General features: G+C 41.5%; 4 protein-coding genes across 6 annotated transcripts; 2 read left to right on the forward strand and 2 right to left on the reverse strand.

Annotated features, from left to right (window-relative positions):
• Positions 1-7,065: 7,065 nt before the first annotated feature.
• Positions 7,066-16,558, forward strand: RB195_009390 (uncharacterized protein; the record flags this gene model as incomplete). Of its 2 annotated transcripts, XM_064189929.1 has the most annotated exons (14): positions 7,066-7,113; positions 7,218-7,330; positions 7,422-7,518; positions 10,847-10,993; positions 11,088-11,228; positions 13,668-13,817; positions 14,077-14,151; positions 14,234-14,335; positions 14,396-14,494; positions 15,400-15,498; positions 15,854-16,009; positions 16,092-16,268; positions 16,338-16,452; positions 16,554-16,558. In XM_064189929.1, 14 exons carry the CDS (start codon positions 7,066-7,068, stop codon positions 16,556-16,558), a joined length of 1,524 nt encoding a protein of 507 aa, XP_064047512.1. The 2 variants fall into 2 exon arrangements, with proteins under 2 accessions (XP_064047512.1, XP_064047513.1); XM_064189930.1 differs by lacking the exon at positions 16,554-16,558 and having other exon boundaries at positions 16,338-16,472.
• A 670-nt stretch (positions 16,559-17,228) lies between these two features.
• RB195_009391 (uncharacterized protein) lies at positions 17,229-19,835 on the reverse strand (the record flags this gene model as incomplete). The annotated part of the gene is made up of 1 exon (XM_064189931.1): positions 17,229-19,835. One exon carries the CDS (start codon positions 19,833-19,835, stop codon positions 17,229-17,231), a length of 2,607 nt encoding a protein of 868 aa, XP_064047514.1.
• A 266-nt stretch (positions 19,836-20,101) lies between these two features.
• Positions 20,102-21,223, reverse strand: RB195_009392 (uncharacterized protein; the record flags this gene model as incomplete). The annotated part of the gene is made up of 1 exon (XM_064189932.1): positions 20,102-21,223. The coding sequence occupies one exon, from the start codon at positions 21,221-21,223 to the stop codon at positions 20,102-20,104; it is 1,122 nt and encodes a 373-aa protein (XP_064047515.1).
• Positions 21,224-22,837: 1,614 nt separating this feature from the next.
• RB195_009393 (uncharacterized protein) lies at positions 22,838-25,164 on the forward strand (the record flags this gene model as incomplete). 2 transcript variants are annotated; one of them, XM_064189934.1, is made up of 5 exons in its annotated part: positions 22,838-22,913; positions 24,357-24,447; positions 24,507-24,594; positions 24,656-24,736; positions 25,162-25,164. In XM_064189934.1, 5 exons carry the CDS (start codon positions 22,838-22,840, stop codon positions 25,162-25,164), a joined length of 339 nt encoding a protein of 112 aa, XP_064047516.1. The 2 variants fall into 2 exon arrangements, with proteins under 2 accessions (XP_064047516.1, XP_064047517.1); XM_064189933.1 differs by lacking the exon at positions 25,162-25,164 and having other exon boundaries at positions 24,656-24,793.
• Between the last annotated feature and the right edge of the window lie 6 nt (positions 25,165-25,170).

Consider the following 25,170-nt stretch of genomic DNA (forward strand, 5'->3'; position numbering starts at 1 on the left):
GAAGAGTGTTATACTTGTTGGCGATTATAAAAAGGTATGACCAGACAAACGATCATGTTAATGATCGTATTGGTGGCAATGAGATGTCGGTAGTAATCATCGTCAAAATACTGTCTACATTGATTGACTACATTGACTACATGGTTAATAATACCAGATCGAGTTCTAGGCTTGGAAAAATAGCGTATACGGGGAAAATATTTCTCTGGAACCACCAAAGATGTTCTTACATGCAGCGAGAGTCAGAACCTGCTGGTTACATGATGTTTTGGCATACGCCTGAATTTTAAGCAGAGCAGTTTTCTCTAAGATTCACAACAACTTTATTACATTGATACGCACTGCACATGCGTACAGTATCTCCTATAGATGAGGATATGCAATATATGATAGCATCTATACTCATGCTATCCCAATACACTCCGGGCGAATCATCCACATCTCACCGCGTGCGCTCAAGGCGGAAGCGGATGCGTTGCGCTTCAGCTGAAAACAGCCCGTGCGTTTACAGTAAGCATGTGATGCGCGATGATGCGTGCCAAACTGCAACACGATTGGGGTGACCACGACTGTACGAACTGACCAAGGTACGCGTCGACGACTAACAATCGGGAAGGGATCACTCCTTTGTCTGTGGAACTAAATGCTTCTGGATTCAAAGCACAAAGTGCTTGGCGTTCACGGAGACATAACTTGGTTTTGAGTTTATCTTTCACCGCTCTCTTTGAGATCCGCCAACGCATTTGATTTGGCCTCAGAATAGTAGTGATTTATGAATACGTATTCAAACGTTGGGCGGGTGTAGTGTAGCGGTTAGAGGTTCCGCTTCCTGCACGATCGATCGGAGGTTCGAATCCGCCCCAGTGCTCACCAAGCCTTTCATCCCAGCGGGGTCGATAAATTGGTACCAGATTTGTCTGGGAGGATAAAAGCGCTGACTTGACACATCGGCTAGCCACCGCAAGTCATTGTATAGGCCAGATACACGTTCGTAAACCTCAAACGATTCTGAATTGAAGTGAACGTGGGGGCGCATCCCAAGCGGATTGATTAACGCCAGAAACTTTATCCTTTATCCTTTATTCAAACGTTGCAATGAACTGCTGAAAGTTTAATGTAGTCGGGTCAGAAGGATCTGGAACTCGGTGCAGTCGCGTAAGCAGGTGCGCTCAAAGTGGTGCGGTAAAGCGTAGCGATTAGAATCGAGGGAGAACTCTTACTAGCATCTTGATGGCCGCAGTTTGTGATGATCCCACCTCGATTCCAGTCATTATCTGCACCGCCCCGCTTCATGTACAGCTGCTTGTGCAGCGCTATCGAGCTTCATGTCGTTTTGACCCAACCATATCAATTTATTAGCCTCGTAATGAAAAAAGACCCATTTGACTTAGAACTCTGAATGCAGAGTTCAATGGGTATACCGGCGCGACTAAACCGTGTCTGGAAACCACATGGACGAAACATTTCATCGTCTATCTTCTGAAGCCATGGATGGAACCACTGTTGTCATGACGCTATTCAGATTGCATCTTCATGAAAAAGAGCACTGAAAAAGGATAACAAACTTTTTTTGCACTGACTAGATCATTGATGTGTTGTTATTAACGGACAGGAGGAACTGTTTGGCGGAGTTATTTTATTCCACAGTAAAGTAAGCGAGGTGCAAGATAGTCAATACCGCTGCTAACTGGTGCATGCGTTCTTTTTTTGTATGATGATCAATAAGTTGCTGCAACTAATTTGGCTAACCGTAACCGTCACTGTTATGTTCAAACGGTAAATGTCGCGAATCAACGGGTCGAATTTGATAGACAAGATTCGATTACAAGTGCAGAAAGTTTGTGAATAAATGGGATGTATTTCCACCGAGAAGTTAGTGATTAGAGTCTTTAATTAATGAGGCGAGGAGAATATGATGTTCATAGAAGAGCTTGAGATAGAATTATCGAATAAGACTTTTCCATCGAAAAGAGTTTCCCATCTCTTTGTGTCCTTCTGTCGTACGTCCATTATTTCAAAAAGTGGACTTAAGGGCATCACCCCACGCAGGGTGAATCTGGGCTTGAACGGGTTTCAGGCGGGTTATGCCTATACGGGGTCGCAGATTGTGGGGAAAAGGGTGATTCCGTCCATTTCTTTCTAATTGCTGTAAAAAACGGCACGGAAGATGTGCACAAGGCTGGCGCGCTCCAATACAACCCTTTGTAGACAACAGCGCCCCGGAACGCTGAAAGCCTCATCTTCCGGGAGGTTTTTACGACGCTTAGGAAGAAATGAGCGGTATCTCATCCGCTTCTGCAATCTACGACCCGTATAGTCCTTGACCATCGGAAATCCGTATCACGTCAGATTCGTGGGGTGATGCCCTTAATATATTCTTTGCAGCAAGCGATTGATATACTAACTAAGTAAAAAAGTAGCAAAACGTCCCTGGAATCGACCTCTGAGGTCGTAGGTGGACCGTGAGTGACGGAGAATATTTTTAAGTTGGTGTTTTTAAAAAATTTGTGATGATGCGAGTAATAGAATATGTCCATTGGACAGCAGTCACTATTGCCTCTTTTGCCGCTACAATTCGTGCATAACGGATATGTTGTAGAAAACTTAAAGACAGCATACCACGAATCTGAGGTGGTACGGATCTCAGATAGAGTATTCGTATACGGGATCGTAGATTATGGAGAGGGGGGTGATTCCATCCATTCCCTCCTAATTGCCGTAAAAAATGGCCCGGATGATGTGGCGCGTGTACAAGGCTGGCGCGCTCCAATCGAACTCCTTGTAGAAAATAGCGGGCCAGAACGCCCGAAGCCGTGACCACCTCTCTCTCCATAATCTACGATCCCGTATACGAATACTCCACCTGAAATCCGCACCACCTCGATTCGTGGGGTGATGCCTTTGACGCATTTGTGCGGGAAGAGATGGCACACAACGTTTGTATATACATTTTTGCTGAGGCCTAAAAATTCGAACGGAATATACATTGCATTCGGTTGAGTGCGTTTTAATAAGTATCCAGATAAGGTCGAAGTAGGGCATTTCAAAAAAGCTTTTTGTTCGACTTTAGTCCGTTGGTGAAGGGCAGCATATCACGATTTTGACGTGATAGTGAAACACAGCGAAAGTCTGGAGTTCTTGTTGTAGATTACGGAAACTAGCGTGGTTCCGCTCACCTTCCCGTAATCGTCGCTAAAAACCCGCGTGGAACAACGTTCTTTCCTATGAATGTTGCAGCGCGTCACCTTTGTGCAGGCGCCGCATCCAGGAACGAGTAATCGAAGATTAATGAGATCTCCCACCAGACTATCCAAGTAAAACCACTAAATGGGTTGCTAGGGAAGGGAGGGTGGACCTGAACATGTACATAAGAGCGCGTTTTAACGGATTTTCGTAGGAATCAATTAATTATTAGTTCTATTATTTATATTATTAATTATTTATTAATTAATTAGACGCTTTTTTTACGAGGGCTAACGAAAGGTGAGTGGAACCATGCTGGTCTCCGTTATGTACAACCCGAAGTCCAGGTTTCCGATGTGGTGTCCGCACCACCTCAAAATCGTGATATCCTTCATTGATGGTACATGAGGCAAACTGATAATTCTTTTTGGAAAATGAAGACAGAAAATACATATTTTTATGAACGCCCAAAGGAAATTCTGTTTGTTTTTGGTTTTCTGCATTAACCTTGCATGAGAACCAAGCAGTTTTTAGTTGTTTCTTGCGCTGTTCATCTAAGAGGAACATAAAATATGAAGGATTGCAACTTAATTAGTGATTCGATAAATGTATAGGTTTAATGGATAGGTTATATGCTATAGATATGTAGTAGCATTAGTCGCGTTTAATGATCTCGCAGTTTAGGAATAGTCAAATGATTGTGTATATGGCCTTTATTGTGCTCTAACAAATATCTGCACAAAAAACTACAGATTTTTTAGTTGCTTAACGTCCAAAGTTCGAACGAAATATTTACGTATAAGGACAGTGAAATGATAATGTTTTCTCGTGTTTTGTTCTTAAACAACCAGTTTCGGAACACTTCCTGGCTTTTCTTGCAATGTCTGTGAAGTATCGAATCAAAAACATTACTCAAACGAGCTTTGGTGGAACTGACACTGTCCATTTTTGTCGGAGAAATTGTTGCATTCGTTCAACTTCTAATAAAAACACTATGGAGTTAGAACTTAAAAGTGTTTATATGATGTATACATTGATAATGACGGAATATAAAATAACACAATAATACAATCGACTATAATTTAAAATGCTTAAATGGGAAAGTTTATGAGACGAAAAAAAATTGTAGTAGTTAGATGAAATGCTCGCGGAAAGTGTCTATACTGGGGTTTTTCCGTTTTTAGATGGTCCTCGCAATCTTTTTGTTATACTTTCTAAGTTTTCGTTTGGTGAAATTGTTCTCATTTCGCCCCTCACAACCTGAACGGTGGTTCCGATTTAGGAGTAGATCACTCAAATTTACAGATCATTAATTTTTATCTGTTTCCTCAGGAGAGCTTAAAAGACTATCTTTTGAGCAATCCTGTCAGTGTCATGCTCCAAGCAGCGAAACATTTTAGAATAATTAATAATTACACTTATGAATTTCGTTTTCTGAGGTACTGTCAATCAAATAAGGCACAAAGTGTCAACGAATCGTCCATATCGTTCGCAGCCAGTGCTCTTTTCATGCACCCAGAATATTGAATGTGTCTCAATCGTTGTTCATTAGTTCTTTCGTCGCTTTTTTAAGAATCGCTTACGATTTCAAGTCCTTAGCGTTGTACCTTTTTTTGAAAATTCCATCATGATGTTTTTAAGAAATGTGTAGATGCATTATTAAATACTTTTCTTCTTATTTTACGCTCTCTTCGATTGACACATTGTGATCCGTGGCAGTCACTCGTTGCTGATCGCCAACCTCTCGCGTGACATCCAGTCGGCTGTCTTGCTATTGTAGCTTTTCCTGTTTGCTCCTTTTACTGGACAAGGCAATTACACTTAGAGGAGTGGTGCTCTCCAATTTACTGACCCTCATTCCTATACTTGCACCGGTGTAAAAAGTCCCCCCGTTAAATAGAGGTGAAAAAAAAATTTCATGACTCCACGAACATTAGGCCTTGCCCCGGAACGTGAACCGTATCACATTATTTACCAGTTTTCTACCGTTCCATAATCCGATCAATCAGCAGAGGCCTGAAAAGCAAGAGGACAACATACAGGATGTTGAGGCATGGGTAAAACGGGGAGTCTAATTACTTGATTTGTGGGAAGTGTTCGCGTTTTCTCTGCTGTGAATTTACGTGGGAACCTTCCATGGCAGTGAGGTTCGCAACGCAAAATGTTTGAACGACAGCAAAAGAACACCACCATCCAAATTTTTCGTCACGGTTATTCTTAAGCAGTTCACATTACATGACGAACGATCACACAAGTGATTCAATTTACTTGAAAGTCAGCTTCCTCTGATTCGGTCGATTCTTCTATGATGAAGAATCGACCGAATCAGAGGAATGTTTAGTAACGCTGACTAAGCTTTATTTTCTCCTGAGGAATTCAGTAGGAGAGAAATTGTGTTATAAGAAAATTCTGAAAGAAATTTATGTGCACTTGGCTTGTTTGGCCGGTCGCATCGTCCATGACTTCGCAGGATGTAGCTGTCCTCCTTCTTTTCTGGTCTCCTGATTGATGGGATTACACAGAGTAAAAAGAGCACGTAAACGAAATGATACGATTCATGGTTTAGCGCAAACCTCCGCAATAAAATTTTCATAAAATTCTTCCTTAAAATAACTCATTAGGGCGAGTTTTGCGCAGTCAGTAAGAGTTTCGGCTGTGATTGCACGATCGATCGATGGTTCGAATAACCGCCCTAGTACCAACCAAGCCTTCCCTCTCTCAGAGGTCGATAAATTGGTACCAGACTTGTTTGGGAGGATAATAACACTGACTTGACACATAAGCTAACCCCCTTCCTAAATCACTGTATAGCCCAGACATGCGTTCGTAAACTTCAAGCGATTCTAAATTGAAGTGAATGTGGTAGCGCGTCCCAAACGGATTGACTAACGCCAGATGCTTTATCCTTTATCCTTCAGTTGTCCGTAGTGGTTGTTCTTTTTTTTTTGCACAACAGTACAAGGGACTTGTGAAACACTTTAACTAGCCCAAAATTTAGTGGTATTTATTATTATTGTTATTATTATTACATATATTCCCGTAAACTCTTGCTTCGACGTTCTAGTAGAACTTTATGGAGCTTTGTAGGCTTGACCCCCATGTTAAATGTACAGTGCTGAGAGATGGTAGTGATTTAAACGTTTCTCGGGAGGAAACCCAACGAAGGCAGACATTGGAGAAATGGATTTAAGTAATTCATGTGTGAAATTTTACCAATATTGCTAAAAGAAACGAGCTAAAGAAGAGTGATTCACATCTCTTCATACACCATTTTTTAATCGTTGTATGCCATGAAAATCAGTATAAAAAATCCTGGTAATCCGAAGTTTTCTGGGGCGGAATAAATGGAAAGGATGGCTCCGTCTGCCGTCGTATCACAACAGAAGGACAGGATTTTAAGTTTTGAGTGCTTCGCACCACGGGAACAGATTGTTTTTTTTTAATTCGTAAATGGGTAACTAATGAGAACCAGAGTTCTAACAATGTCATATATGTAATTTCTAGTAACGTGTAAGGGATGTCTTTTTCCCGTTCCGTGTTTTATCATAGGCCGCTACTCCTGGCTTCGAATTAGGGACCATTACTTCTTACGCTTATCTCTTAGAATTTCTATTCGTTTTGGCAGAATATTAAAGTGAATTTGTTGTCCGGAGAATCGCATTGTTACCACTTTTTTCTTTGCATTGAATAGCACACCTAATGACGAACGAAATGAATAAGTAAATTTCTTTCAAACGTGTACGAAATACCCATGGATAATCGCTTCATTTTCTCCTTTTTCTTAACGTTTGACCTCGATGTCTATCTCACCTATATCCCTTCTCATGAAAACCCTATTTCTCAGTTTTTCAGGCTCTCGATGGGAGAGCAGTAAGCCGCTGAATGGGTATCCATAATCTACTCCCGTTTGTGAAGAACGCTTGCCGCCAGGTATGCGCGGTGTATGATAAGTGGCTGTGACGCGCTCTGCGGATATCTAGATTATAATGAGTAGCTGTGAACTGATTTCTTGCGATAGTTCGCAGTATTTCCAGGGAAATGTCGGTGAATTCGCTGGATGTTCTGTTGCTGTCGATGTCAGCTGTCTTTTGCATCGAGGATTGTTTGGATGTATGGAAAGTGTAGCACAAGGAAAGAAAACTAATTTGTTGGTTATTTGCGGGTCATCTCTCTTTCACTGTCGTACCTATCCCATTCTCCTGTCGTCCTATTACCGCGAGGTTTTTTTTTTGTTACAGTTACATCCATTATGTGAGCAAACACATAAAAGCCCTGTTGGACGTTGGTTGCCACGTTATCATGGTGTTTGACGGTCGCCCTCTTCCAGCGAAGAAGGTACGGTTTCTTGAACTGTTTGATTTCCCTTCGAGAACTCTCCCAGAAGATTAACGTTTTTTCACATTTGCCATTTGGAAACAGCACCAAATTCCTCACAGTTTCTCCTCTGTCGTTTCACATCTCCAAAAGGCGCTAGGTATGGTTTTCAGTAGGTTATGAAGGTCAGAGATGTGCTAAACAAATTCAGCTAAAACTACATGCGTTGCTTTGCCCTTTACGTAATTTTGATGGCCTCAGCATTTGATGCCTTTTGATAGTCGATTACTTCCTCATTATCATCCTTTCCTGTTTAAATGGAATTATATTTTTGTTGTTTGGAGATCAAATATTGTTTGAGCTGTTTGTAGTGCAAAAACTAATTTTTGACTTGGGAGGCTTCCGTCATTTATTGCGGTATGTCAAGAAGGAAAGGTCAGAAGGAAAGTTGGCGAAAACGTATTGCAACGAAATGAAGTCATGCACTAAATTCCTTAGAATACGCGAAAAGCTCCCTGTACCTATTCTCTTGGCAAAGTCCTCTTCCATTAGTTTTATTGTTGGTTTTGCTCCTAACCTTATCGCACTCCTCTAACACTTTCTTTTTTGTGTAACTCTTCCATTCTCTTAAATGTAATTGTGCATGATTAGCGCTTGTTGTAGTTCGTAGGGGTAGTGAACTCCCAGAATGCATCCTAGAAAAGTGCCAACTATATACAGTTACACAAAAAGAGGGCAGAAATCCTTTTCCTCTAAACTAAAACGTTTGAGGAAATCACTTGGAATCAGAAAGAAAGAACTATTGAACTAGCGAAAAAAAACATTTTTTCAGTCAGGGAGAATGTTAATCATGTAGAATTGCACCAAAAGAAGGACCTAAGTTGAACTCCTAACTCCAAACTAAGATCTTAGAGGCACTTTAGGACCAAAATAAACGTCGATGCTAGTGCAAAGGAGAAAGGGCTATGCTGAGATCGAATAATCCTATTCATGCACATTAATTTAAAAAATAATGAGAAACTGTAAAACCAACAAGAAAAGAGGGTCGGGGCTTTTTTTTAGAGAGAGTTGAGTGCACGTGCTCACCAAGAACACATGGTGTCACCTGATACATCATGTTTCACTCAGACTGTAGTTATTTATTTATATTGGTCTCCATCGTGGAATTATAGAAATATCGGTTCACGAGCGACACACATACAATGTGACGAATGATGAGTTAATGAATGCCAAAATTTTGTATTTAAAATAATGTCTTTGAGGTACCAGTTGACAACAGGACCACCATAGGTGCAATAGGGCGGAGCTAGATCCTCTCCAGGTGAAGGGGTCTGGCTGATGGGGGGCAGCTTAAGGGCATCACCCCACGAATCTGAGGTGGTACGGATTTCAGGTGGAGTATTCGTATACGGGATAGTAGATTATGGAGAGATAGGTGATTCCATCCATTTCTTCCTAATTGCCGTAAAAAACGGCCCGGAGGATGCGGCTTCGAGCGTTCCGGGGCGCTATTTTCCACAACGATTTCGATTGGAGCGGAACGCTCGAAGCCGCATCTTCTGGGCCGTTTTTTACGGCAATTAGGAAGAAATGGACGGAATCACCTATCTCTCCATAATCTACTATCCCGTATACGAATACTCCACCTGAAATCCGTACCACCTCAGATTCGTGGGGTGATGCTTTTAAGTGATGAGGGTCCCTCCGCCAACCGTGCAAAAGTGCAGGGGTCCCTTCTTCAACTGTCCGAAACTGAAGGGGTTAGACCGCCGGCTCCGACTGTTGCATGGATGGGGAGCACATTTTTCACTTGCGTTGTTACAAAATAATGAGTAGATCGCAAGCCCAGGAATCCACCGTATCATCAACTTTGTACGTTGCTTAGAACTCCTCCATAATTGTGGATCCTTAGTCTATGAACATCCTTTGGTGAACTAACATCTCTTCAGTCTTTCTACATTACGAAAACTTCACAACTTTGTTGATGATAATGATCCAACACATTTAAGTCTTTTTGAGGAGTGCTCTTCATGGATATATGGTATTCTAACGCAAAACCAAGACTTTCTTTTGCGAAATTCCGGTACGGACGGTGCAAACAAATATATTTCAGTCTTTAGATGAATTTCAACTAATTTAAAGTTTGATACACTTTATCTTTTTGGTAGACGCTGAATTTTGTAGAAAGCACTAATTCTTGTCACTATATTGAGGACTCCAGCATGTCAGCACAGTTCAGAATAGGATTTGCAAAGGTCATGTCACTTTAGCTTCGAAAAAAAGGCCGAATTTCCCTTTGTGATCACCTTCTCCTCCATATTGCAGCGGACTGAAAAGATTGCGGTACTTAAGGGCAAAGATCGTCTGCAGTGGGAAGCAAGACCTCTCTGATTCTGACAGTTGATGCACAATTCACAGAAGATGGCTTTTATTCCTGAAGGCTATGCTGCTTGCGATCATTAGCGACTACACTTCAATCCCCTTTGGACAAACTTTCCTTTAATTTAATGAGGAATCAATAATGCAAACGCGTCTGTTTTCACCCATTTAGAAAAATTGAGAGAAATAGCGGACGAAATAACAGAAAAAATGTGCTCATAATTAAAGCAGACATTGTAATTTTTTTAGAAAAACAAAAAAGTCACGCTCAGCTAACAAAAATCATCGTCATTTCACTTTTGGGTAAAAACCACAGTAAACAATATGTTTTGCAAAACGTAAGGTCCCGGGGAGATTTGAACTCCCGTCGCAGGATTCAGAGTCCTGAGTGCTAACCGCTACACCACGGGACCATGGTTGCCGTTCTTAACCAATTCTATTTGATTTGCACAACGTTTTCATTTGAGAACTAAAGAAAAGATATGATAACATTGATAACATAGATATTTTGGAATGTTTGCAAAATCCCAAGTCGGAGGGAGAGGAAGAGGTTAATTTCTGAGGGGTTCAGAGTTTCGAGTGTAAGCAACTTTACGAGGTCGTTATGATGATGTAGAGCGAGGTGGGATCTCCTTTATTTCACTGTTTTCAGAATTTCTGTGAATTTTCATCCCATATCTGAACGAGCTAAAAGATTCTTCGAATAGGTAGATTGCAGGGTGCCACACTAGAATTTGAGATACCCATTTACTTTTGATGTTGTGTGGTCTGGTACCCAGGAATTCAGTCCTTAAATTTCTGAGAGTACATCATTGGTGGACTATTTGACCTCACAGCATCTATCGTTACTACTCTGTCAGTTAATAGCTCTCACATAATTTTTTCTTCACATCAGTTTCTCTTTAGAAAATTCATGCTGAGAATGGAAAAGGTGAACAGTGTTGTCAGTTTCTCATAAAAGTCATGTCAGAACACCAACGATGAGCGACGCCAAAGACGAGCTGACAATGTCAAAGCTGCAGAGCTGCTGCTTTCAGAAGGAAAAGTAAGCGAAGCGGCGGACAAGTTCAGAAGAGCGACGTCAATCACGTCAGAAATAGTTGAAAGTACTATAGAAGTTAGTAATTTTTCCACCTAACTCTAAGACTTTTCTTGCTTCTTTGCTTTTTGCTTCTTCTTTTTGTAAGTATCTTGGAAACGTTTATTTACAGCACTTCCGTACCTATAAAAATGTGGACATCTTGGTCTCACCATATGAATCGGATGCGCAACTTGCATTCCTAGTAAACGAGGGCTTCGCAGACGTGGTAATCACTGAAGACTCAGATCTGATTGCATTCGGATGCGAAAAGGTTTGTAGACTTTTCTCTTTGCTACTTTTCGCTTTTTAGCTTATTTTCATATCAGAAACAAGGTGTTGTTTGTATTTCAATGGTATGGCTATATAGTTTCAGTCAAAATCATAGGAACTCTATTTTTTGGTGAAGCGAGCTTTAAATTTATGCAAATTGCAATGCAAATTGTTTTAAGTGACAGTAGTTAAATTTTTTCGATTGGATTCTTTGATGGAACCTTTTTAGTCAGGTTTTTTAAATTTTTTTTTATTTTTTTAGTCAGATTAATCCTAAAAACCCTCAGAATAATTTCTCAGATTAAATATACATTCTACTTTCTTATATAAAAGGTGGAAAACACTTGTATTGAATTGATACGGCCTGCAAGTTTGTGATTATAGTTTCACGTGTCAGCGTCTTTAAAAAAACACCCTTCAAAAACGCTCCGAAAAATTTTCTTTTTTCACAAATCACCAAATAGATTCCACAATGAAGAATTGAACCAATCAATTCAGAAGTCAAACTTGACCGATCAAAATTTGTGTGCAGTGGAACTCTCTCTCTTATTTGTCTGGAAAGCCACTTGCTCGTTTCTCTTCCGATTCTTTTAGAAATGGAGAGTGATAGCTAAAAATTGAATCCATTGAGTGCTAGCTTTTTGTCGTACGCTTAACTGAACTGAATTATGTATCTCTGCAAAGAAAAGCACTGTACTAAAAACTGTACTCGCAAGGCAGGAAAACTGCTAGAAAAAACAGTGCATATTGCACAGTGCGTCTGCTAAATAGAGACTTGATGGCATGTGAACGCAATTGTCCCAATTTAATGACGTAAGATTTATATTTGAAATTCCACAATAATTCTTCGACTGGTAGTATCGCCCGCACGGGACAGACAGGAACCAGTTTTACGTCTGATGTCCTAGGATTCATTTTTACAGTCCGTTCAAAAGGTTTTGATTTATGAGGCAACATCGGGTTAGCGGTCATATTCAAGTCGACGAGAAAACTGTGAGAATATCACTGCAATGCAGATATCGGGGAATCTGCAGTCCGAAGGCGGGGTCAACAGATTGACGCGCAGCGCACGCATCTTTTTTTCAGATCTTTCGTTAGAAAGTAGCACAAAGATGCGAATTTTTGACTGGACTGTGCGTAATATAGGCTTCATAGAGTGTGTTGGAAGAGCGTTATCTCATGACTTCTTTTTGACATCGTTTTTTCCTCGGAACGGAAGTAGATAGATTTTCCAGAACACATTCACTTTGAACTTTATCTACTATTATATATAGGCGACATTTATTTGCCAGATGCGAATTTTGATGTGCGTTCAAGGACTACACTGAAGGATCACTCAGGATCATCAAGGAGTGTGCTACTGTATGTATGCACCTCTCTCACATGGTCTGCTGTGGTTTCGCTCACTCATATTAGTCCTGCTCCGTACATCCTTTAGGCAGAATACCGAAAAAAAGCGTTTAAAGGCATCACTCCTCGAATTTGAGGTGGTACGGATTTCAGGTGGAGTATTCGTATACGGCATAGTAGATTATGGGGAGGAAAGAGATTCCGTCCATTTCTTCCTAATTGCCGTAAAAAACGGCCCGGAAGATACGGCTTCCGGGCGTTCTGGCGCCCTACTTTCTACAGGGAGTTCGACTGGAGCGCGCCAGCCTTGTGCGGCGCCGCATCTTCTGGGCCGTTTTTTTTTACGGCAATTGGGAAGAAATGGACGGAATCACCCTCCTCTCCATAATCTACTATCCCTTATTAGAATACTTCACCTGAAATCTGCACCACCTCAGATTTGTGGGGTGATGCCTTTAAACTGAACTTATTAAACATGGATTAAACGAGGATACCTAACAACATGTTCAACACTGCTGAAATTGTCGATGATGACGAAAAGGCAAGATGAAGAAGACTGAAAATTTCCAGCGGTAGTGGTCGAACTTCTCCTTTCACAAGCTATAGAATTGAAAGGAACTTGTCCTTTAGAGGTAATCGGCGACGCTGGTGACGACCATGCAGAGCTGGCTTCTGGCAGCTATCGATTCTGTTGTCATTTTTGATCTTACCACATAGAGTACATAGAATACGTCAAAATCCTGCCTGTGAGAATATACGAAAGTGCCTATTGCGGAATTTATGTGTTATGTTTTTTATATTACATCGTATTATATTATACTATACTTATTCATATTATATTTATATCCTATAATCTTACTAACGTTGAGAACTTGCCACCTGGGCTTCTCAAACACGTACCATACATCACAATTGCTACACATGCCAAAAAAACTCAAATTTTTTGAATTTTTGAAGACTCTTTGTAAACATCTCTGATTTCGTTGTTAAACATTTTATGGACACGAGTTGCTTTCTAATTCTCAGTGCTTATGCGAAATGATTCAATTTAGAGGATGCAACGAGGCCACACACATCCACTTTTTTTTAGATTGCATTCAAATGGAGTTGGGAGACCGGAGAGTGTACGATATACGAGAAAAAGGAGCTGCCACGTTGTTTTTCTGGAGCTATGAGTTCGCAATTTGATTTCACGAAATTTCGAAGGATTTGTATTCTCTCTGGTTGCGATTATCTTCAGGTCTGTGTTTTTGCATTGCTATTACGGAGTTTTTTTTTCCTCAATAGGAACGAAGATAAAACCGATAAATTACTAGTTTTTGATTTTAAAAAAATCGCTTTTTCGCTTTTTTTGTTCGTTCAGGAACTGCTAAATTGTATAGTACATATAGTGTAGTATACATAGTACATCTGATTATCGCAGACTTCTCTAGAAATCCTGCAAAGCATTCACTACACCAAATATTACGAATAACTTTAACAAGCACCAACAATTTTAGGCGGGTTTACCTGGCATCGGGTTGAACAAAGCACTTTCATTTTTCTCAAAAACCTCACGTACGGATCTCAGAACGGTTAGTGATATGCTATGGGTCGGCGAATACGATGAAAAAACAAATCAGCAAATAATCTGATAGATAATTTTTTTAATTTCAGCTACTACCTCGTATTCCAAACTACCTTAACATGTCTAAACTAACGGTTTCAAAAGAATTTATTGAAGAATTTATTCGAGCAGAGAACACTTTCATGTATCAGGTATGACTTTTGCCCTCTTTGAAAATTACCGTTGAAAATTGATTATCGAACGACTTCAAGGTGATTTTTGATCCAAGACAACGCTGTCAGCGTCCTCTAACACCATATCCATGTCCTCAGAAGGAAAAATCACTTGATGAGAATGATGATGATGATGATGTGAGTCCTCGTTTTATGTATTTTCGGTTAGTTGTGACTGCAGATCTCGAACATATTATTTATATTAGAACCAACGGTTACAGTAGGGTGATATGTTAGTGCGATACGTGTCACCGTGATGCGTTGGGTACTCTGTGGAGGTGCGCTCCGGTCATGTCGTTGGATATGACATCGACGGGCTTCTTCCTTTTCTAGCATTTTGTTAGTTTCTCGTGCAACTGCGTATTACTAACACTTCTTCGCAGCCTCAGCAAATGATATACGCTAGTTTTATCTGTTTTTGTTTTGATTTATCTGTATCTTGTTTTTGTTTCGCTTCTAAAGCTCTGAGTCGACATCGTGTAGATGCTGGACTCTTGCCTTCTTTAGTGCATTTACGTTTACTCCAGTTACAGTGGAAGTAAAATAGGTACTCATGTACAATTCAGCAAGAAGATGTCAGAAACTCAACGCAGTTGAGATGTCCTGACAAAATGATAGGTATGTCTTAGCGGGAACGGATTTCCATACGACTGGGACTACAAAGAACGCTGGGCATGCAAGACTACATGAAGAAACGGGGGAGAAGTAGGGAAAAAATCTAGACGAATAGATGAACTGAAATATTAAGAAATGTGAGAGGAGGGGAGGAGAGAAGAGAGGTGACTTGAGACCTTACGACGCAGTGAAGAAACAATAAAGCTTTGCTTGCTACAGGTACATAATCATAGCTGTGCGTAATTAACCGACAAATAGCGAAAGAACTCACTATGGGAGGAAAAAAAAGACTCCGAAAGCCCTCCAAAAGCTCGTCAAATCGCGCAATTGTTCGGACTGCGCCTCCGATGAGAACGTAGTGCGTCACGCTAGACCAACAAATTCGTTGTCGCTTGTATTCCCTATCCTACAACATTTCAAAATTGCAGTTCGTTCGGCCTAACAAAGGAAAAAATTCATCCGATTACTCGTATGCTGGCGAAGTGCTGTCATCTAACCTAGCAGTGAGATTAGCCCTTGGCAATCAGGTGGGCGAAGTTTACGGGGAAAAATTGTTTCAATTCGAATTTAGAAAACGTGGTCATTATGATATGAATAGATATGTGTTCATCTCTTTCGCTTCTCTTTTTCTGTGATTTCTATTACCACTGAGAAAATCATTAACAAATTGACTTCGAAATGCGTACCGCGCTTTTGAAACGATTACAGTCCGAAGGAGCAATTACTAGAATTTTGGGATTTTGCTTCTTAACTCGAGAACCGCAACAATTTTTTATTCAGTTCACAGTGGTATTATATGTTTTATGTGGATTCATAGTCATTTTGCTGAAAACTATGTGGTGAATGAATAAGTTAACTTTCTTCTCGAATTTCTGCATTCAGATAGAGAATTCTGTGATTGCGGACAAGTTCTTTTTGCCCTCACCAATACCTGAGTGGTCGGTTTGGTGCGACAAGTATGAGAGTTGCGGCAAGCAGAAACGACGTCTGGAGGAGGAACACAAGAGAGAAGAAAAAAAGTGCGGCTCAGCTTTTAGAGTACGTTCTTCTAGGACTTGAATTAGTTTTATCGAACTCTATTTTTTCAATTTTTTTCAAATTTGTTTTTTTTTGTGTTCAGTTTGATTCCCCATCCAAAAAGAGAGCAAAACTGGACGTCACTATTGATTTAATCGACCTAGAGCAGGAAGACGATCTGAAAAGTCTCCAATCCTCGTCACCAGGAGAGATCGTGCAACCGCCGGATTTACGATGTGACGTTTCAAGCAAGGAGAAACAAGGGAACTTGCGAAATCTTGTTGGTTCCATTGGTCGCAAACTCCTATTTATTTATTGTTGAAATCATATTTGTTGTATGTTATTTTAGGCAACTCGTCCAAAGTCGCTCAAGAATGAAGCTGATCCTACCTGGACAGTTGACGCAATGATGAAAATGTATGGTTCGGAAGAGAATTCATCAATTGCGAATGCTGCTGCAGCGAGTGAGTTCAGAGTCTTGTGAAGATGAAAACGACTGGAAATCCTTGTCAAAATTCTTCTAACTCCACCTCTCACTGAAACTTGAGTGGATCAAGTGGTTCAGATTGATTAGTTTACCACACGGAGCAACCATTCACATCCACAAAGCTCGTGATAAGGATCCCACTACTCGTAGGAGTGTAAAGGTTTATTTCGTTCCGATAAACTGATGAGGCAGATGTTTCCGACTTACTTGATTTCTTGATTTGGATAGGTTTCCTGCGTGCTCGGCGTGAGTCTGCGGTGGTTCAGTTGTTCGTTAGATGCCACGTGAATAAGCCTCAAACTTGGGTAATTAAACCTTTATTTATCACGTACAATATACACCAATATCAGAGTAAGGCACGTTACATGACAAATGTAAAATAACAGACGTGATATAATAATGCACAAACAGAAATGCATAAAATACAAGCATCACAAAAAGGGAGGTAAAAATATGTAAGCACACGTGGGAGGGAGGCAAGAGAAAAGGAGATGCTTTAGGCGAATGCTCGACTATGCTCTGAGCAATAAACACAGTTGGACTGTTTATATACGGTCCAACCTCTTTGTCTGCCCTCGGCGCTGTGTTGCTCTCCCAATCTGATTGTGCTCGAATAGTTTTTGCACACCAGATGCGCCTGCTGCGCGAGAGTGCAACTCTCATTCATTGCCTGTTATTCAAATGCTCTTTGTTTGAGCATACCCACCGAGCGTAAACATATTTTTCTTACTTCTTCATTTTTATGATCTATGGTCACGTTTGTGACACTCCCCCCCCCCCCCAGTGTTGTGAATTCGAGGGCCCTGGTTGACGGTTTTGGTGGTTCCTGAGCGTCTGCAGCTCTTCCCTCACCTTTTCCAGCTCTTTACGGCGCTTGTTTATCGTCTCTGGCAGGGCACACAAGGCCTTGTTATGGTGCGTACTGCCGCAATACATGCATGCCTTGCCCTTGCTCCAGCAATGCTCCGTGTCATGACGGCTGTCGAGACATAAGACACACCGTGCTCTTCTCGATCTCGTGTCCACAGTTGCATACTCTGGATAGCTGTCTGAGTAATGTTCTCCCCTGGCCAAACAGAATGAGCATGTTAGGAAGCGTTCTTCTGATCTCATGTAGTTAAGACGTCTAATTTTCCTTTCTGGTACTTCCCTATTGTATCTGAGGAACTCCTCGATCCTGGCTCTTCGTTCATCTAGTTGCTCGCTCCGCTCCTTCTCTGCATGCTCCTTTTTTTGCCGAAAGCTTTTTCTGGTATAGGTTGAAGCCCTTTCGCTTGTATCCTTCGTCAGGTTTAGGTTTTTTGACAACTGTTTTTTGTAGTGAGAATGGAGGTGTACCTGCTGGTGATTTCTTATGAGTATGCTATGCGCTTCGAATATGTCGGTAGCCGTGAGCTCTTGATCCTCTGCTTGTCGAACTAGGAAGGGTAAAGAATCTCGGAGCCTTTCCTGCAACGGGCTTTTTAGACGAGTTGTAATCCTTCTCAGAAATTTTATCACGTAGGCTAAGATCCTCAGCGGCTTGGTTTTAGTATTATACCTTGTCAGATCAAGAATTTCTTCGACTTTGTCAGTATTTGCATGCGTTTTTATAACATTCGCTTCTGCATTCAGTAGAATATCGTCATTTTGTAATTCCGGATCTTTAACAAGGGAAAAGAGGGTGGATGTAAACCCGTCATTGAGAATTTTCTCAAGATAATAACCATCCCACCACATATGAGACACGAATTCATGATTGGAAGCTCCCCGTGTTCCAATGTCGGCAGGATTCCATTTCGTGTCGATGTAGCCAAATTTCACTCCGACTTCCATACGCTTTAGTGACTGTACGATGTCGCGTATCTCGCATGTCTCGCGTATACGATTTTTGACGTAAGGTCCTGTTTTAGGATGATCAAGAGAACCTTTCAGCCAATTTAAGACGATTTCCGAGTCGGTTAGGAAAATGACGTTGTTTATGCTTATTGAGGATTTTAAGCTTAGGAAAGTATTGAGAGTAAGTCGTGCTCCAATGGTTATGGCATTTATTTCGAGTTTCGGTACGGTGGTTGGTCGATTACTGTCCGCAACCTTAGACTTAGCCATAAGAAAGCTGGATTCCCTTTGGCTAGTGAGATAGGTACATGCTGTCATAGCAATTCCACTAGCGTCGGAATAGGTTACCAGTGTATAAAGTGCGGAGTTGTCGACTGTGACCTTTCGTGGCACCTTTTTGTGGAAGTTGGATATTTTCATTGTAATGAGCTTCCACTGACGTCTGTGTTCTTCGTTGAGTGGTTCATCCCAATCATACTGCTCCTTCCAAAGAATTTGTTGGAAACGTTTTGCTTTGACAAGGAGTGGTATGAACCATCCTAGTGGGTCATAGATGGATTGATGTGGAAGATAGTGCTTCATCTTCCCAACTGTGTCCTTGTTCTCGTCCACTTCTTCGAGGATCTTTGCAGCAATTTGATCTTGAAAGATGATGTGATATTGCTGAAGAATATGTGGCTCTTGTTGATATTTGCGAAGCACGCTTCGCAGTCGGTGGAGCGCTAATACTTTGTTGTCTGGAAGATATTCATGATCTTCCTTAAAAGGAAGTCGAACAACATAACCAGCATTTCGCCTGGCTATAGTGTTGTTGAAGTTTTCGAGCACTTGTGCATTTATGTTAGCTTTTTCTTCCTTCTCAGGACCGCAGAACTCCTTTTCTACATCATGAGATTGAATGTTCCAGTGACGCTCCCATGGATCTTCACAGTCGTGAGATTCCATGTAATGTATTGTGAAGTGAAGTTCATTTCCATGCTGCATTTTATCACTCATACGTTGTCCAGAAATCATATATCCTAGACGTGTAGGTACGAGGATGAGCCCAGACGGCAGAGTGGAATGTGCTGCTTGAAAGTTGATAAAGCTCCAGAGTTGATCGCAGCCAATTAGTATTTCTGGAGGTTTGGCGTTTGTCTCGCATGGACTGCTGAGTTTTATTTGTTGTTGATGAATGAATTGTAGGTCTTCTTTCCCTAACTTTCCTTGCGGGAAGCCCTTCGTAAGGTTGTCGTGAGTGTATACGCGAAGTTTGTATTGCTTTCCTTCCGAGTCCCATACACTCAGACATGTTTTGGTGCACTGGATTTCCTTTGTGGTTTTTGCTGCAAAGGTTTGTAGTTTCATAGTAACAGAGCCTTGGCTAGGTAATTCAAGTTCCTTAGCAAGCTTAGCATCAATGAAACTTCGATCTGCCCCCGTATCTAAGAGTATCCGAAGCGTTATGAGCTCTTGTGTCCTTGGATGTAGCGCCTTCAAGGCTCCTGTCAAAAGGAATATCTTCCCTTGTCGGGTTTTGTTGGAGGTATCCTCAACTCTCATTACTGTGAGATTGGGTATTGAGCCCTCCGTAACGCGTGCGCTTTGCTTCTCGCACCTTGTGAAGTTCTGCCGTACATATAACGGCTTCTTCTTTTCTTCCTTTTTTACATTTGAAACAGGACCTTGTTGAGGCGGCTTGACTGGTGCTGTCTTGAAGCACGTAGACGTATGATGCTTTTTTTTCGCAATTTATACAGCCTTTGCTTTTGCAATCGGCATAAATATGGGACTTTGATCCGCACCCAATGCCGCGGTTTGTCTTTTTTTTAATATTCCAGTCGTGCTTTAGGTGCCGCGATTTTCGTGCATCTTGTGGACCAATGTTTTTTGCTATCGCAATAGAAACAAAAGGGAGACCGCTCTTTGATTTGGAACTCCGGTTCCTTTGTAGTTTTGCTTGGAAGTTGTGAACGTTCTATCCTCTTTGGCAATTGCAGTTCAATTTCTTCTTCGCGTTTTATGACAATGTCAATTGTTGTCATCAATTTCTTTAATGTCCAGGTCTCTCCTTGGGGCAGAGAGACCTTTTCTTTAAGTGTGCTGCGTTGAATCCTTTCTGTGAATTTAGAAAGGATTTTTGATAGCAGCCATGGACTATCGAGAGGTTCGCCTTTGCTTTCGAGTTGTGCGGTAATTGCCGACAGTCGTTCATGCAGTTTTCGCTGGTCCCTTAATTGTGGGCTCCTAGCACTCCAATGCTCTAGCTGTCGATGCAGTCCAGTGATTATATTTTGGACGTTGGCGTATCTCTCCTTCAAATGCTGTACTGCTAGCGGGTAGTTTTCTGAAGTGATTTGAAAACGAGCTATTGATTCACGGGCTTCTCCTTTTAATGCTCTCACAAGATAGTTGAATTTTTGCAAATTTGAGAGCGGTAGAGAATGCACCGTAGCGTTGAATAGCTCCCAGAAGCTATCCCATTGCCAGCTTTTGCCGTTGAACTCCGGTATTGGTATCCTCGGCAGCTCTATCTTGGCTGCAGGAACTTCTGGTGGAGGATGAGATCCAGTATATGTTGAAAATGTAAGGTTATGAGAGGCTAGGCTAGCCTTGGTCATTTCCAACTTAAGAAGCATATCAGTAGTACTGGCGATGAGTTCCTCTGCGTTAGTAATATATTCGGACACTTTATCGTCTTCTTCCTTGGTGAGGGGTTCCGATATTTTGTCCACCGTGTCCGTGAATGCGTATAGGGCTCCTTCAAAGGTTGTTTGAAGGGTTTTTATCTCCACTATAGCATTCTGGACTTGCTTTAGTGCTGCATTACATGCTTCCCTATCCTGAAGATTGACGTCGCATCCCAATTCTGCTTGCTTTGCCAAAAGTTGCGTTAGGGAATTGGAATGCCTAGTCAGAACTCTCTTTCTTGTTTTGAGAGATGTCGCCATTTTATCTTGGCTTGGTCAGGTTGGAATATAATTTGTGAACTGATGATGTTCAACAATTTTATTTAAGTGGTTTCGAGGATAAGAGAATGCTTTGTATGCAAGAGGAATAGTTTCCCAAGTTCGAAGAGGCGATAATGATGAATGCAAACGCAACGTTATATGAGCATGCAATAATATTGTGATGCTCACCTCTTTTTCGATGTTTTGTGGTAGATTTGTTGCTGTTGGCGCGGTCGTTCGTATTGCCGATGCACCAGTTGAGTCAGCGGTGGTTCAGTTGTTCGTTAGATGCCACGTGAATAAGCCTTAAACTTGGGTAATTTAACCTTTATTTATCACGTACAATATACACCAATATCAGAGTAAGGCACGTTACATGGCAAATGTAAAATAACAGACGTGATATAATAATGCACAAACAGAAATGCATAAAATACAAGCATCACAAAAAGGAAGGTAGAAATATGTAAGCACACGTGGGAGGAAGAGAAAAGGAGGTGCTTTAGGCGAATGCTCGACTATGCTCTGAGCAATAAACACAGTTGGACTGTTTATATACGGTCCAACCTCTTTGTCTGCCCTCGGCGCTGTGTTGCTCTCCCAATCTGATTGTGCTCGAATAGTTTTTGCACACCAGATGCGCCTGCTGCGCGAGAGTGCAACTCTCATTCATTGCCTGTTATTCAAATGCTCTTTTGTTTGAGCATACCCACCGAGCGTAAACATATTTTTCTTACTTCTTCATTTTCATGATCTATGGTCACGTTTGTGACATGGCGTAAGAACTACTGTTATTGGAAAAACCCAAAATGGTGGTGTTCATGTTGGCGGTTCCAATAGCTATGGTGTTAAACCATAGCTATTGGAATCGCCAACATGGACTTCTATATGAATTGTTACAATTACACACAAATGACTTAATGGCATCACCAAACGAATCTGAGATGGTACGGATTTCACGTGGGCAATGCCTATACGGGGTCGTAGATTATGGAGAGCAGGGTGATTCCGTCCATGTCTTTCTAATTGCCGTAAAAACCGACAAGGAAGATACGGCTTCGAGTGTTTCGGTTTAGAGCGGGCCAGCCTTGTGCACGTGCAGCATCTTCCGGACTGTTTTTTACGGCAATTAGGAAGAGATGGACGGAATCACCCTCCTCCCCATCTACGAGCCCCTGTAGGCATTCTCCACTTGAAATCCGTACCAACTCAGATTCGTGGGTTGATCCCTTTAATTCATTTACAGAGCGGATCCGTCCGTTTCGTCCTAACGCTGTTTATCCGCATCTTCTACGAGATGAGTCGTCCTTGAACATACTTCAGCCACCCTGTTCGATCTTCCGCTAAACCCTGCATAGAATCCACCATGAGAATCCACCATCCATGAGCTGCTTCAAAAACTTGATGTTGACCGTCGCCGAATTTTTTTTCACAACTTCTTTCATTACTTCCGTCTGAAACTTTCTCTTTCATGCACGCAAACACTTCCGGTTTGGGTTTGGGGGCATAGCCCAGATAACAGAGCTGAATCTTTTCTTATCTAATCACCCTCATTCTTGTGGAGCATCTCGAAGAGATCCACATCTGCTTACATTTATCAGGGCGGAGACTGCAATGGACGTCTGCTGGTTGGGTATACATCAGCTTGTTGAGTTCAACGTAAAAGTTCGTTACAAAAGGCGTGTTTGTGGTAGTCTTAAGCAGTTTCTGTGGATGCGTGAACGCTTGCGATCCAGAGATTGAATCCTTTTCGACAACGCAGTCTTCCAAGGGCACTTCTTAACGACGTTGAGCCAAATTCCTCCGTCACATTATCGTAGTCGTTCCTCACCGCTATCACGCGGCCTGCTACTTTCTTTTCATCAGCATCGTCGCAGTAGATGGTGTAGCTTTCGATGCTGGTGAAAAGATGCCGTATGGTGTATGTTTCCTGCATTGCAACAAGCGGTACATGTATGTGGATATCGCATTAGTCTGCACAAGGCGGCTTACTGAATATCACTCGACTGGAACGAGCAATTAATGTTACGAAACGGGTGTGTGTTGCCGAAAATTTCATGTTTGGATTACGATTTTTGTTATAGATTTTGACTTTACCTATTAGAGCACTTAGGTTAAAAACAGCATACCAGGAATCTGACGCGGTGAGGGAATCCGCAAGGAAAGCTAGAGATGGGGTTGTAGATTGCGCGATCTGAGGTGGTTCTGTGGAAAACTCTTCCGGTCGAAGACTAATGACATCTCTTCGGCGGTCCATTCAAGTAAAACGAACGAAGAGGCTGCTGAAGGGATCGGAACGTGTATATAGGGGAGCGTTCTAACTTATCTTGTAGGAATCAAAGCGGTTCTCTCGCCATTTTTACTACGACTATGGACGAAGTGAGCGAAACCAGAACGGATCCCACAATCTATAACAGCATCTATAGCATTTCTCGCATATTTCCTTACACGTCAGATTGCCTTTAAAGGCATCACCCCACGAATCTGAGATGGTACGGATTTCAGATGGGGTATTTGAATACGGGATCGTAGATTAAGGAGAGAGGGGTGATTCCGTCCATTTCTTCCTAATTTGCCGTAAGAAGAAGAAGATACGGCTTCGAGCGTTCCGGCGCGCTATTTTCTACGAGTTCGGTTGCGCCAGCCGTGTGCACACGCCGAATCTTCCGGGTGGTTTTTTACGCCAATAGCAAGAAATGGACGGAATGACCCACCTCTTCATAATCTACGATCCCGCATACGAGTGCTCCACCTGAAATCCGTACCATCTCAGATTCTTGGGGTGATGCCTTTAATTCACAGTTGCTCTATCCTTGACACGTTCCTATTACAATGGCCCATCCCAAAACCAACCAGAATCCCAGATGTCAGGTGTTGTGATGAAAAAAAGACGACATTGTTGTAGCTGATTTGTTCAAACTCTTCATCTCTCCCTTACCTGTCCCTCATTCCACCATGTGCAAATCAATTCAAATCAGCACATATACATAAAATTCAAAAAAAAAAAGAAAAACTCAGAGCGACTTACTATTGAAGTCGAGTAAAATGTTTCAGTAAGTCAGTCTAGGAACACCATCAACCCATTTCACCTTCAACGTACTTTGCCTTTATGGATACATTCCCCATTTTCCAGGCACCACCTCAAGTTCCGTACTTACAGCGACATCTCTTTCAACATCAACATTTTCTACAACCGTTGGGCGGAGCGCATACTTTGTAAGAAGGTATGTGAAGCTGTTGTGAACACTTTCAGTTTATCTATTTCTAATGAAAAAGTATTAAGGAGCGCTAGTTGTGCTAATCCATTCCGAAAGCCAGTAATCAAAGCAACGTCCGAAACATTGAAATCTGATTCTAAAGAAGAGCCGGAGGTTCAGTATTGATATTTCAAGATTCTGAGGTACTTTAACAGCTCAAACAGCTTGTATTCAGGAAACACCAAAGGATGGAAGGAAGACACGCGATGATGAGGATGACATAAAGTCTGTTGGAGTCACATTGATCAAAAAAGCAGTAGGTTGCAGGCCATCCGGTCTACGAACTTCTCGAATCGATTTGACCAATTTTTGAACTAATTAAGAAGGAGGATATAGGCGATAATTCACTTTCTTTGTCTGTATAATAGAACCAAAACGAGATTGAGGTCAAGCATATCTGGAAATAAACTACTTGTAATCACATTCTCATTCTGTGTGGTTTGGGTTGCACGACCAGGTGTCTTACATGAGGAGTTCAGGACCCAGGATTTCATGTCCGATAGCTACCGAGGCTAATTCGAGAACACAAATATGAATCGTCCAGAAAAAAATAGATTAAAATAAATAGCCGGAAGTCACTAGAAATTGTTAAGTGAAGTGAAGAAGAAGCGTTGATGAAGAGGCTTCTTCCAATTCATCCAAAAATCTTCAAGAACAGTACTAATAGGGCTATTATTTCAGTGAACTTAA

This window comes from Necator americanus, chromosome III (assembly GCF_031761385.1).
Source record: "Necator americanus strain Aroian chromosome III, whole genome shotgun sequence".
In the NCBI taxonomy this organism is placed as follows: domain Eukaryota; kingdom Metazoa; phylum Nematoda; class Chromadorea; order Rhabditida; family Ancylostomatidae; genus Necator; species Necator americanus.